Source organism: Drosophila takahashii, chromosome 2L (genome assembly GCF_030179915.1).
Source record: "Drosophila takahashii strain IR98-3 E-12201 chromosome 2L, DtakHiC1v2, whole genome shotgun sequence".
NCBI classification, from domain to species: domain Eukaryota; kingdom Metazoa; phylum Arthropoda; class Insecta; order Diptera; family Drosophilidae; genus Drosophila; species Drosophila takahashii.
In genome coordinates, this window is record NC_091678.1 from 5,032,485 (window position 1) to 5,045,674 (window position 13,190).

The 13,190-nt window shown below is 42.8% G+C and overlaps 2 protein-coding genes and 1 long non-coding RNA gene across 5 annotated transcripts in view; 1 reads left to right on the top strand and 2 right to left on the bottom strand.

Annotated features, from left to right (window-relative positions):
• Positions 1–11,555, top strand: part of LOC108057808 (uncharacterized) — a 49,051-nt gene extending 37,496 nt beyond the window's left edge. For all 3 annotated transcript variants that reach the window (XM_070211818.1, XM_070211819.1, XM_070211820.1), the window contains exons 3-5: positions 4,949–5,833; positions 6,627–6,964; positions 7,034–11,555. In XM_070211818.1, coding sequence (XP_070067919.1) covers positions 4,966–5,833; positions 6,627–6,964; positions 7,034–8,914 — 3,087 coding nt within the window. In that variant the 5' untranslated portion in view covers positions 4,949–4,965 and the 3' untranslated portion in view covers positions 8,915–11,555. The remainder of the gene's footprint in view (positions 1–4,948; positions 5,834–6,626; positions 6,965–7,033) is intronic.
• LOC138914802 (uncharacterized) lies at positions 1,871–2,589 on the bottom strand. The gene is made up of 2 exons (XR_011420608.1): positions 2,507–2,589; positions 1,871–2,440 (listed from the first exon to the last, which is right to left on the bottom strand). It is a non-coding gene; the product is annotated as an uncharacterized lncRNA (long non-coding RNA).
• On the bottom strand, positions 11,543–12,261 carry Dim1 (thioredoxin-like protein Dim1). Its single transcript, XM_017142250.3, has 2 exons — positions 12,096–12,261; positions 11,543–12,003 (listed from the first exon to the last, which is right to left on the bottom strand). Exons 1-2 carry the CDS (start codon positions 12,171–12,173, stop codon positions 11,653–11,655), a joined length of 429 nt encoding a protein of 142 aa, XP_016997739.1. The 5' UTR covers positions 12,174–12,261; the 3' UTR covers positions 11,543–11,652.
• Between the last annotated feature and the right edge of the window lie 929 nt (positions 12,262–13,190).

Here is a 13,190-nt window from a genome sequence, read left to right on the forward strand (position 1 = left end):
GATGCCTATTTCTTTTTTATTTCCGTAATATATTTATTAAATAATAATATTTAAGTTTAAACATAAATCGGAAAAAGTGAAAAACAATTCCCATAGCTCTTTTTTTTAAACCGTTTCTATTTAAATTATGGCTTCTGTATTTATGGCATAACGCCTCAATTCACATGAATGATTTCATTGTTGGCTGCCTGGAGGCGAAGTCAATTCGAGGTGGCCCAAAAATCTGACAAAGGCATTCTTGTATGAGCTTATATATTTATACACAATTTCAATTGATTTGCCGTCAATTTCATTTGGCAAAGTAAAAATACCGGAGTTCCAAAATAAGGCAGATATATTTTTATACATATATATAGCATGTGTGTATATAGGGCAGACTTGCCCTGGGCATGATGAATTATTATTTTCCCCCCTTTGCTCTCTCAAACCCACTCCCTTCACGCATTACGCATACGCACCGTGTACTCAAATCCAAGTCGAGGCCGCCTGTCAGCATGTTTGTCCGTTGTTCGCTGTCCATTTGTCCGTTTGTCCGCTGGCCCGACCACAGTCATTCATCATGGTGCAACAACAAGGCGCAACAAGCAGCACATTGTTGTTGTTTGGTTAGCCTGAGCCCCCCATTTTCCGCTCGTTTTTCACCCTATCCCTAAACCTACACTCCTCCATTCGTACCCTAAAAACCACCCATTTTGACATCGATATGGCGTTGATACACACGTTCATCGAACGGACATTGTTAATGTATTCTACGTATATTGTTTGCCTTTTTTTCGGCCCTTCCCCCGCACACACACCCAAAAGTATTCTGAGGCAAAGGCAATTATCCTTGCCTAGCAGCAAACCCAATCCCCAAATGTGCTAATCCATCAATAGGACTCAACGGGAGCTTCAACACTTTGTCTTCTTTTGGATCCCCAAAAAGAACCGGCAGCATTTGTACAAGTTCCATTGTGTGCGAAACGGAAGCTGCAACTTATTACAAGTATTCAATAACTTTGTTTCCTCGAGCAGGAAATGTATTATCCTTAAACAAGAAATACTTTTTTTTGTGTTTTATTTAGAAAATCTATTTCAAAATATGTTTACTTACAGAAATTGTTGTACGAATTTTGTAAAATTATCTCATGTCGTTTTGTATTTTTTTTAATGTTCTAAACATTCTTTTTTTGATCGGGAGCCTTACAAATATAGAAAAACGTTGCCTTGCAATCATAAACATGCAGCGCAGCCCCTTCATATTTCATCCACCAAGCATCGCAGTTCTCGTTCCCCTCTTGATTATTCGGCTCTCCCTCATGCCACAAGTTCGATGCCACTGGTTGTCCACTCGAGTGCCACACATGTTTATCCTTTTGCACCAAGTCGCTACCGGAGGTCCAAGAAGGTTCAATTGTGTCCTTATCATTAAGGTACTTAGATATCAGTTGCAATTCCTCAAGGCTTTCATATGCTATTAGGTCTGCTACCATTTGTCGACAAGATTCGTAGGCAGCAATCCAATTCTTCTGAATCTTACTAAAGAAGTAATAATTTGATCCGATCTTGATGAATGGGTCTGTTGGAATATACACAAATTATCTTTTAAAGCACCGACTTGGAAAAAACACTTTAATACAAACCATCAACAACATTCGGTGTAATTTTGTATGCCGCAGACAGAGAAAAAATTACCAAGAAGACACCCAGCACAGTATACTTTAAAAACATTTTTGTAAACTATAAATACGCTTGTTTGATGCACTTCTTTTATACTGATTTAGGTACAAAATAAATGCCAAATAATGTCAATAGATAAGATAAATGATAAGTAAGCATTATTCAACAACAGGCAAACTGTTAGCAAACAAATCAAATATAATAAATGATATCATTAAAGAAGCTTTTCAATTTTATTGGTATAAAGTTCTTTACAATCTTTCACGGTTGCGGGCAATTTAAATATAATTATAGAATTTCAATGTAATTGCGCTGCAGAAGATTAGGCCAATCTACCAGATTATAAAAGAAGCTGTTTTTGGCTGCGTTGCCTTGCAAATATAGAGACGAGGTACACTGCATTGATAGTCATTTAGCCCACCCACTCCTTTGTTGATCCACAAATGATCGCAGTGCTCCTTTCCCTTTTGGTTATTTGGCTCTCCCTTATGCCACAAGTTTGATGCCACCGGTTCACCGCTCGAGTGCCACACATGATTACCCTGCTTCGCCAAGTCGTTACCGGAGGCCCAATAGGAGTCAACTATGTTGTTATCGATAAGGTACTTAGATATCAGCTTCAATTCTTCCAGGCTGTCATATGCGATCAGCTCTGCTTCCATTTGTCGACAAGATTCGAAGGCAGCGTACCAATTCTTCTGAATTTTACTTTGAATAAAATAATAATTTGATCCGATCTTGACGAATGGATCTGTGCTTATGTTCAGGTAACCAGGAATACCTAATTGGAATATAGACAAATTAAGCTTTAAGACATACACTTGGAAAAAACAACTTTAATACAAACCATCAATAACAATCGGTGTTATTTTGTAGGCCGTAGACAAAGAAATGATTGCCAAAAAGGCACTCAGTGCATTAAACTTTAACAACATTTTGTAGTTACTATAAATTTGCTTGTTCAACACGTCTCTTTTATACTAAATTGGCTGCAGAAATATGACAGAGCTATCTTAAAGATAAGAAGATTACATAGTTAAATGTTATACAAAAGATTTAAGTAGGCTTTTTGGTATACCCTTATCACTTGGTATCACTTACCATCTAAGCCCTTCAATCATAGGGCCCTTTGACTCATATTTTCAAAATGGTTCGAGTAGCTTATTAACTCATATAACTCATGACTCAGGAAAGATCTACCTCAATAATTTAATATTATTTACAAGAGGCAAAGAACTCTGATACAATAAATATTATTATTAAAGAAGCATTTCTCATTCCTTGGTATTAAGTTCTTTTGAAACTTTCTCGTCCGTGTACAAAAGTAGAAGAGACAAATTTCGCAGCCATTAGTGGAATTCAAATATAATTGCCCGGCAAAAGAATCGGCCAACTGTGGGGCCATTAAAAATCACTCGAAACTGCTTAGACTGCAAATTGTGTTTTACATTTTTTCCCTCATTATTTGCACACGGAAGTTGGACACGAATTATGGCCAATGTATAATAGCCATTAAAACTTTCTTGTTTGCCCCGGCAAGTTGGCGGTGGGTGGAAAAGCGGGAAAGCAGAAGCACCTAGCAGGAAAATGGGAAATGGTAAATGGAAAATGGAAAACCGAAATAAGCCAAGGTGGCCGGAGCTTGAGGTGGAATACGAGTGTTAGACGAAAACTTTTGCAATAATCATTTCGCTGCCTGACTGACTGTCGCTGTCCTTGGCAGGACAAAGCGTTGGCAGGACACACATAAAGCTGTGTAAAACAAAAATACAAAAAATCCTGGGGAAGGAAAGAACAACTCGGATAGAAAAATTCAGCAGAGCGGAGCTCCGCAATTGCGCGACTGTCAATACGAAACGAACAATTATATGGTGGCTGAAAAGGGGGAGGGAAAAAGCTGGAGGAGGAGCATCAGGAGCTGACCAACTAGCTGCCAATGACAATGGACAATGGCCACACTCACACACACACCTACACACCCAAAGGCAACATTGTCCTTCTGAATTATTGAGCGTGCAACTTGTTGAAAATCCAAGGATACCAAGGATATCAAAAGGGAGATGCTGCGGGCGAACGCGAATTCTATGTGTTTGTGTGTGTGTGCTACCTTAATTTACTCATTTCAACAAAATGTTAAAAATTTACCAAGTTATTTTCCCACGGGAATGTGGCCTAGAGAAAGGGGAGGGTCTGCAAAAAGAGCCAAAGCGCTGAAAACAATTAAAAAGTTTCAGGCGCTGAGGAATGACGAAGAATGCGCCAAGAAATGTGGATGGGTTAATGGCTTTTTAATGGGTTTGGGTTGTAAGGGGTTGAGGATAGCTTTCCTAGAAATAAAAAAAGGTTTTGAAGCGTGGAAAAAAAGGGGGGATGTCCTTGGGAATTAACACAACTTTGAGCATGCATTTTCAATCTTCAATTTCTTGCCACCAATCAGTCAAAATTTTTTCAATCAACAAGGGAACATGAATTAGCTAGAATACGAGTGAACTTTATTTTTTAAGTTGTACCCACTCTACATTTTATGTAGCTATTTAGATGCCACACCTTCCCCACAAGTGGATATCCGTTAATTTCATTGGACCATTTGCAACAGCAGCTCACAGCTGGCCCGAATGGCAGTCACGTCGATATTGTATGGCCAATTTGTTCGTGACTAACACTTTCATGGGCTGTTAGCCAAGTCCGGTGGAGGAGCATTAAACTGCCACAGTTTGCTCGCCAAATAAGCGGAGATGTGGCCAAGTAGCCACAGGGAATAAAAGCCAGTGATGTATTCAGTGAGTTGAACAATTGAATCTTGATTTTATGTCCTTTGGAAAACTAAAGAGGATTAAAGGAGCTTAGCGTTCGATGGCAATAGGCATGTCCCCATTTTTGTTTTTTAAATTATACCTAAATTTAAATTAATTAATTATATTATATTAAATTTGTTCTTCTAATTCCACGAATTCGTGTAGTCATATCAATGAACCGTATCAGTGGTACCAATAAAAATCTGCCAGTTATCGTGGGAACCTCGCACATATTTATTGTGTCTTCGAACCCATACAGAAGGCAAAATTTCCGGCAAATAAATAGTGGCAAGGGAATGACCAAGCTTCTCAAAAGCGGCTAATGATAACAAGAAAATATATTTACAGCAGAATAATTATTTCCTATATTTTCAAAATATTTCCTATATTTCAAAGTATTTCCTATATTTCAAAATATTTTCTATAAATAAAAAAATTTTCATTTTGTAGATTTTTTTTCTGAAAATGATTTCTTCTTTCGATTTCGCTTGCAGAAAATGTTTGAATAGAGATGGCCAAACTTTCACGACGTGCCTCGTCGTCTGCAGCAACGCCCGCCACAGCAACAACAGCAAGTACAGCAACTACAGGAGCAACATCGGTCAACCCAAGTCATGCCACAGGCGCCGCACAGCAACGAGAGGAGCAGCAACAGCCACTGGGAGAAGGTCAGCAATATACAAAGCAGCAGCAGCAGTTGCAACATCAGCAGCAGCAACGCATTGCACGTCGTGCCGCCAGCAACATCAACATCAACAGCAGCAGCAGCAACAACAACCGACCCCAAGCAGCAGCGCTCATTGACACGAGTCCAGATGTCCTCCATGAGAATCCACCGCCATCACCGACACCGGCGGCGCTTTCCAACCACAGCAGCAACAGCAACAGCAGTAGCAGCAACAGCTACCACAGCAACACTGCCACGCCCACAGCACCCGCCCACGCCCACGTCACGGCCACGCCCTACATGCCGCTGCTGCCGCCGGGCGAGCGGAATCTGACGGAGGCGGAAAATGCGGCGGAACGGGCCAGGATCCGGGAGGAGTTCTTCGCCACCTATGACGTGATGACGGGCGTCCGGATAGCCGCCACTTTGGGCGGCTTCTTCGGCCTGATGGTCTTCCTGATCGTCTGGAAGAGCCGGAGCAGCAGCAACGAGACCCTGAAAGTCCTCAAGGATCCCAAAATGGCGGCAGTGGCCGCGGTTTGCATGCAGGAGGAGGAGGAGCGCGAGATCCACGACGCCATCGTGGCCACGGGAATGTCCATTTATCCGGATGAGTACGATGCGATGGTCTACCGCCGGCAGCGGATGCTCTCGCTGGGCAACGTGAGTGCTCCGCCGCTGCTGAACCGGGGATATCGCTGTGGTTCCATGGGTAAGTCTTCCGGGAAGGGTATTTAACTAATTTATTAGAAATTTATCATGAATAGGAGTCGATTTGCCTATATATTTTAGGAAATAATTTTCCTAAATATAGAAAAGTGTTTCTGTAAAGATAAATAGTTGTCTAAAATTAATAAAATTTACCATAAATTTGAGAAATTGTTTCTTAAACCCACAAAGTAATTTTCTTAAACGTAGATTTTTTTCTTAAAACTAGAATTATGAAAGCGAAATCACCAATGAGTTAAAAACATTTTTGGAGGTTCCTTTAAGGAACTGAAACTTACTTTTCTAAAATCAAGAAAATCTGCCATTTTGAGAATTTTTTTTAAAATCCAGAGAGTAGGTGCTTTTTTCAAACATAGCCTTTTTTAGAAAAAGTTTTTTTGAAAACTAGAAATATGAAGGCAACATCACCATTAAGTTAAACAATTTTGGGCAAACCATAAAAAATCACCATATATTTAAAAAAAGAAAAATATTTTTCGAAATTTAAGATAGTTAATTCATCCGTTTCTATGGTTTTCTGAAATCCAGAAATATGAAGGCAACATCAACATTAAGTTAATCAATATTGGGCAATCCATAAAAATTCACCATATATTTAAAAAACAAAAACCAATTTTTCGAAATTTAAGATAGTTTTTCAATCCGTTTCTATGGTTTTTTAAAAAAAACTTTTTTTTCCCAATTTGTGAAGTTTAGAAATTTTTAAATTTAGGAAAACATTTTTTTTACGTGTTTAGATAAAATATAATAAAAAGTTCACGTTATTCCCGTTCCAGGTGGCGTCGGCGTGGGTGTTCCCGTGGGCTACAGCTACCTGCTGGAGCCGCCGCGTCGCTTCTCCTACTCCTCCATGTCCGGCGGCGGAGGAGGCCCGCCCGGTTCCGGTCACGTGGGTCGTCGCAAGAGTGGCTCGGAATCCTCGCGCATCTTCAGCAACTATCCCATGGGCGGCAGCTTTGGAACGGATGACTACTTCGTGGAGACGGAGGACGAGCTGGAGGCGGAGGAGTACCTGCAGCCAGGTGCCGCGGCAGATGAGCCGGACGAACGGCAGCTTCACCAGAGGACGGACTCCACGCGCAGCAAGCCGGGATTTCTGTCCGTACCGATGGCGGTGAGTGAAAGGGGAGAGTTTAGAGCTCACTGATCTTATGCAATGAATCCACCTCCTATGAACCCACAGGGTCACGACTCGCGGCGCAGCAGTGCCATGACCTGCTGCAGCACCGATAGCTCCTACCTGGAGCGGCGCACCTCCGCCTACATGGGTGGCTGCATGGGCAACCTGCCGACGACGCTGCAAAGGAAGCTATCGACTGCCTCGCGGACATCGAGCATCGACAACTGGGACTACTACTACCCGGATATCCAGGTTATACAGCCGACGCCCAAGGCCTCGCCCTGTCCCTCGGAGCGCAGTGTCCACGAGGGATCGATACCGGGATCGAGGAGCTCCTCCAATCTGAGTGCCAGCAACATCAGGCGAAAGCACAGCATCGTGTCCTACGATCCGGATAGTGCGCATTCCGGCCGGGAGCAGCAGATCCATTCGATCAGTGCGGACACCGTGGACGTGTATCCTTATAACCAAGAGGATCTTCCCAAGCCGGTGCAGTCGGCCCCGCCCACTGCGTTCCACTTCTGCGACTCGCCCTCCGAGGAGCTGCGTCTGGGTGTCCGGCGGAAGCTCACTTTGGTGGAGCTGCAGCGCAACGAGAGCAACAACAATAGCTTTCCCTACACGGCCAATGCAGCGGTTCCTCCTGCTGCTCCCTCAACTGGGGTGACCAGTTCCAGCGTGGACAGCAGTGTGGACAGCACTCCCGCCAGTCTGGAGCGGCTGAATGGAGCGGGTAGCGCCGGAAGCGCCAGCTTGGCCACCATTTCGGTGTCCAACAAACTGCCGCCGGCGCTGATGGGCAACAACAATCCGGAGAAGCGAGCTCCGTTGGCCTCGTTAAGTTCCTTCAAGATCTCCTCGCTGGAGTGCCCCGACTCGGAGCTGCGCTCCCTGGACGAGGATTCGGTTTTTGGGCTGGAGAGTCCGGCGGACACGGACGATGATATGCAGCAGCTGAGCAGCGACAGCGAGGAGCAGGAGGCGGCTGCCCAGGCGCAGGCTCAGGCCGCCTCCCTAATCCGGTCAAGTGGAGGAGGAGGTGGTAATGAAACGAAGCCCAATCCTCTGCTGCCCGTCAAGCGGATGAGCCTGACCAGCTCGGGGGGATTGCCCAGTGGAGTAGCGGGTGGTGGAGGAGCGCGACCACGGAGACCGCTGCTCCAGAGGCATCGCACCATCAGCGTCACCTCCAGCGATCGGGTGGCGCTGATCAATCAGCCCCTGCAGCTGCAGCAGTTCCACATGGGCCTGCCCATCCAGGCGGAGGCGCCACCGCTGGAAACCCACTTTGGTGCCGTGGTTAGCCAGAGTCCTCCGCGGCGTGCACCGCTGCTGCAGCAGTACAGTGATCCGCAGACGACGACGACGACCACAACGACCACGACGACGGAGGAGGACACCTGCTCCACGCTGAACACGGAACTGGGTCTGGTGGAGGCTTCCTCGGGAGCAGCACTTGCCGGCGGTGGAGAGTCAGCCAACCAAACGCAGTACAGCAGCCTCAACACGGTGATCAGCATGGGAAGGTCCACGCCCAGTCCCATTACCATTCCCATTCCCATCTCCGTTCCCCAACCAGCCAAGCAGCCAGCTCAACTGCCAACGAATGCCATCCGGCTGCAGCACGATCCCTGCCCCTCGTCCGTCTCCGACTCGGTGATAGCCACCCGGCAGCAGCAGAGCATCTGCATGCCCGCCTCCCTCAAGGATCTCATCCTGCGCAAGGGAGCGGGTACAGCCAGTCGGAGTGCCACCAATTTGAGCTGTGAGAGTGGAACTGCGCCGCCCGCCGTCATGCTGGAGCTTCCCCTGATCCGGCTGCCCAACGAGGAGGAGGAGGAGGAGAAGGAGCAGCACGAGGGGCAGGAGCAGCAGGACGGCGAGAAGCGCGATCCCAGCCTGCCCGGAACTTCCAGGAAATGGTCCAAGGAGACACTCTTCTAGCCCAGCTGGTTTCCACTGCTCCCACGAAGGCAGTTCCCCGGGCCGGGCCACTATTTAAGAGCTTAGCAACTGACTTTGAACGCATGCTGATGGGATCTGCAGTGAAAGCGCCCCCTAGAGGACAAAATTGGAACTGAAGATTCCTTTAAAACTCCCAAAAACTTCGAAAACTACACTCAAAAAATTGTTCGCCCTGAATTTTAGAAAATTTGATTCACTGGCGATTTTCTTTCAAAGGCCTAGCACTCACTTCAATCAAAAAGGCAACGAAACGAAAATCTCTATACAAAAATGACAGGCGGAAAATTTCGTGATCAAAAATTTGTATGGAGATTTTCATTTCATAGGCTTTTTGATTGAAGTGAGTACTAGGCATAAAATAAAACAAATTTCAACTGGTAAAGAAAACTTTATTCAAGTTAATGTAAAATTTAAAAAATACAAGATATTTCCCTGAAATATAGAGAAAAATCGGCAGTGAGCAAATTTCTAGAATTCAGGGCGAAACATTTTTAGAGTGTATCTTCCGTTGACCTTTTATTTCCGGATATTAGAATCCTAAGTACTTTAATCTTAACATCGAAACATTTCTCGAAAATTACTTAAAAAACCCAGGAGTTTTCAAAATATTCCCATTTCTGGGGGAGCTTTCACTGTAATTTCGGTAGTCGCATGGTCTGGCAACCAACTTCCTGGGTTGCTCGAGACCCGGAACTAAGAAACACGAGTATTGACGAGTATTTAGGCATAGATAAGGAGGATTAGATTAAGCGCATTTAGTCAAAACATAAGTTAGTCGGGTCTGGCATGCGGAGTTACAGTAGTACATGCCTACTAATCATGACGAGAGTAATGAACAGCAGCATGAACAACAACGTATTCGTACTTAGAGACTGTTGTCTATTATTGTTAATAGAACTCTAAAAGTTAAGTAGTGATACTCGGATTTATTTTTCACACTTTATCTATAAAACCAAAGTGCAGGCGTACGAATATACATGTATATATTTGTATGCGGCCCCATGCTGAGAAGAAGGTTTATATATTTCTATAGGTATACCGCCAGCCGCCAGAAAACATATATATATCGGTCTTTCTATCTCTGTCTCTCACTCTCCCCATTACGGAATGAAAACTCTTCTAGTGTCTTAAACAGCAGCCAAATACTTAAAGTATTGTAATTTAGAAATTTTATAGATTGCACAACAACTTCGAATCAAGTCGAATCGATCGAGATCGGGATCGCAACAGAAGTACTCTGACAGAAGACCTTAAGGACCTCAGAAGGTCCACCCGAAGATGCCTAAATGTCTTTTACGCGTAGCTAGACAAAAGTTGCAGACTTTCTAGGAAAATTTCCGCATTTCCCCGCTCCTGCCTCTTCGAAAACGAATTGTTGGAAAATAAAATAGAGTTGTTGTCAGCATATAGAGTTACAAAGCGAATATAAAAATTGAAAACCAAAAAAAAAATAAACAAACAGAACATATATGTAAACAATTTCCTAACTCATCCCACCTACGCATCTCTATTTTTCTATGAAAAGCTAAAGCCAAGGGAAGGAATGCATACGAAAGGGGAAATAAATCAAATAACTTGTATTATTCAAATCAAAATACATAATTAGTGGTCGAAACGCCAGATAATTTGATAATAGAGCTGCATTTTGAGGTGCCCTTAGCCCCCAGAGACTTTCTCATATGCCTGAGCCTCAGCCTGAGCCTGATTTGTACCTTTCCTATGCATAAGTATATATTTATATACACCACACATGTATAAATCGAGCCCTATTTGAATATTTTTTAATACTAGTAAGTATTTTGTACGACGAGATCAACTCGAAAGGCGCCTAAGAAATGCAAAATGGTATATCAAAAGGAAACCCCCCAAAAACAAAACAAAACAAAACACTTAATTGTTGGTTATATGCTGAAGAACGTAAGAGTAAATGAAAATTCGAAAATATTGTAATTGTAGCGTTGATTTGTTTCAAATGAGCAAAAATATACATATAACTAATTACGTAGATAAATATACATACCTATATTTAATGAAACCAATGAGCAAACCTAACTTGTGTAAGTCAAAGAGTAGCGGAACCAATTGTTAAACCTAAGCATAATAAATCTGTAATAAAACTGAGCTGTTGTATTAAATGAACAATAACAATGTTGACGACAAAGTTTGGATATCGACAAACTTCGAATACGAGTACTTAGTGTTTTTGCTGGAAAACTCTTCATTCTTCTCTTCTTCCCCTTTTGGTTGCGATGTTTTCTTTTATACTTTTGTACTAGCACCTTTTCCTTTCCTAATCCGACCTGATTTCCTGATAATGTTCATGAACTCGATGTCTATATGTACCTCTAGCTAAACTCAAAGCATAATTGATCAAATTGGTAAACGAAAGCAATTCGAAATTAAACAAAATATGTGTACTACTAACGCGCAAAACAGAATTATTAATGCAAGATTACTTTAAAGAATGGATTAAAATTTTTAAAAAGTATGAGCTATTAAAGAACAAACTTAGTTAAATGTTATATATATGAAAAACCAATAAAATTGATGTACATGTTAGCGATATTAATGAGAAATGTGACAAGTGAAAAATAAACCAGAAGAAAATACATATACACAAGTTGCCAAGAGACATTCGCTTCTATTTGGGATTCTCAATTTGTTACGCCTAAAGGGGATACATTAAACTAAGATGACGGGGATGCTGGATGCCCACTTTAGTATCTGTACTTGGTGGAGTAATCCTTCGGGGAGACGACGAGACCCCGGCCCTTGCGGGCACCCCTGTACACCGTTTCCACGATGTCGATCATCTCCTGCTTGTCCTCCAGTGGCCAGTTGATCTTGTTGTTGTTACCGGTGCCCAGATCGATCATGATGTGCTTGTTGCGGAAGAAGAACATCACCGTGCAGGGATCGTACAACTCGTACATCTTGTTGAAGTCCGGCACCTCGGTGATGTCCACCAAGTAGATGACCGCGAAGTTCTTCACCTTCTCGGCGATGCTGTACATCACCTCGTCCATCTTCATGCAGGCGGGGTCCCAATCGTGGCCGAAGCGTATAACCTGGAGGAGAATCAATGCTGGTTACTCATGTGGATGGACGACCAAGTGGTGCTCCACTGGGGTATGGAATTTTTCCTTCTCCGACTACTCACAACCACGCGGTCCTCCTCGGAGAGAATGGCCTGGTCCACCTGCCAGCCATTGTGCAAATGTGGGAGCATATACGACATCCTGGCGAGTTATTTTACTTTAAGTTCGCGGAGAAAAATTAAAAACGTAAACAAAGTCTTAAAAATTTGAGATGGACAAGTGCCGATAAATTTGACTCTCTTAAATATCGATATTTTATCGCGGCGTGTTGCCAGTGTGAACGAAGACCTGTTTGTAACGACTTTTCAAAAAGGTCGTTTAACAAACACAGCAAAAAAATTGTAATTATTAAACAGCTGTACTTTAAAAAATTACATCTTAATTAGTACATGGCCATTTTTAGCAATAATGGCAACTTTTTTATTGTGATTATGTAGATTAACAACGGAAGTGGGCTAAAGCGTATTAATCTACCAAACAATAAAGGAAGTAGACAAATATAGTAAAAATAAAACAAATTAGACAATTTTGACATCATTTTGATGGCATGCATTTTATTATGATTATTTTGATTCTATAGGGTTTCCATAACTTAATCTACCACACGATAAAAGAAGCTGTTTTTGGTTGTGGTGCCTGGCAAATAAAGAAATGAGTTTTCGTGCATACATCGTCGTTCAGTCCAGCATTTGTTGATTAATTCTAATATGAAACGTATATCGATTTTACATAATGTAATATCAATTTTAACTTGATATGGGGCAAGGTAAATTTGATATGGTCGAAATGAATATTTAATGTAAAAACGATTTGGATCTATCTACCACACAACAAAGTAACCCGTTTTTGGCTGGGGGGCCTCACAAATGTAGTTATGAGTTGAAATGCATTTTGCGTCATTTAGTCCACGCAATCCGTACCTGAACCACAAACCATCGCACCGCTCATTATTATCATCATTACTTGGCTCTCCCGGAATCCACAAATCCGAAGAAACAGGCTGTGCATTCGAGAACCAAACATGTTTATGCTGCTCCGCCAAATCAGTTCCAGCGGCCCAATAAAAATCACCGTCTTCCGAATTATTTAGGTATTGAGATACCAGATTCAATTCTTCTACGCTTTCAAAAGCGACTAATTCTGCTTCCATTTGTCGA

Excerpts from the sequence above, each read along its gene's own strand:
- Dim1 (XM_017142250.3), bottom strand. The coding sequence starts at position 12,173 with ATGTCGTATATGCTCCCACATTTGCACAATGGCTGGCAGGTGGACCAG. Across the intron at positions 12,004-12,095 it reads CCGAGGAGGACCGCGTGGTT|GTTATACGCTTCGGCCACGA; the intron begins GTGAGTAGTCGG and ends ATTCTCCTCCAG.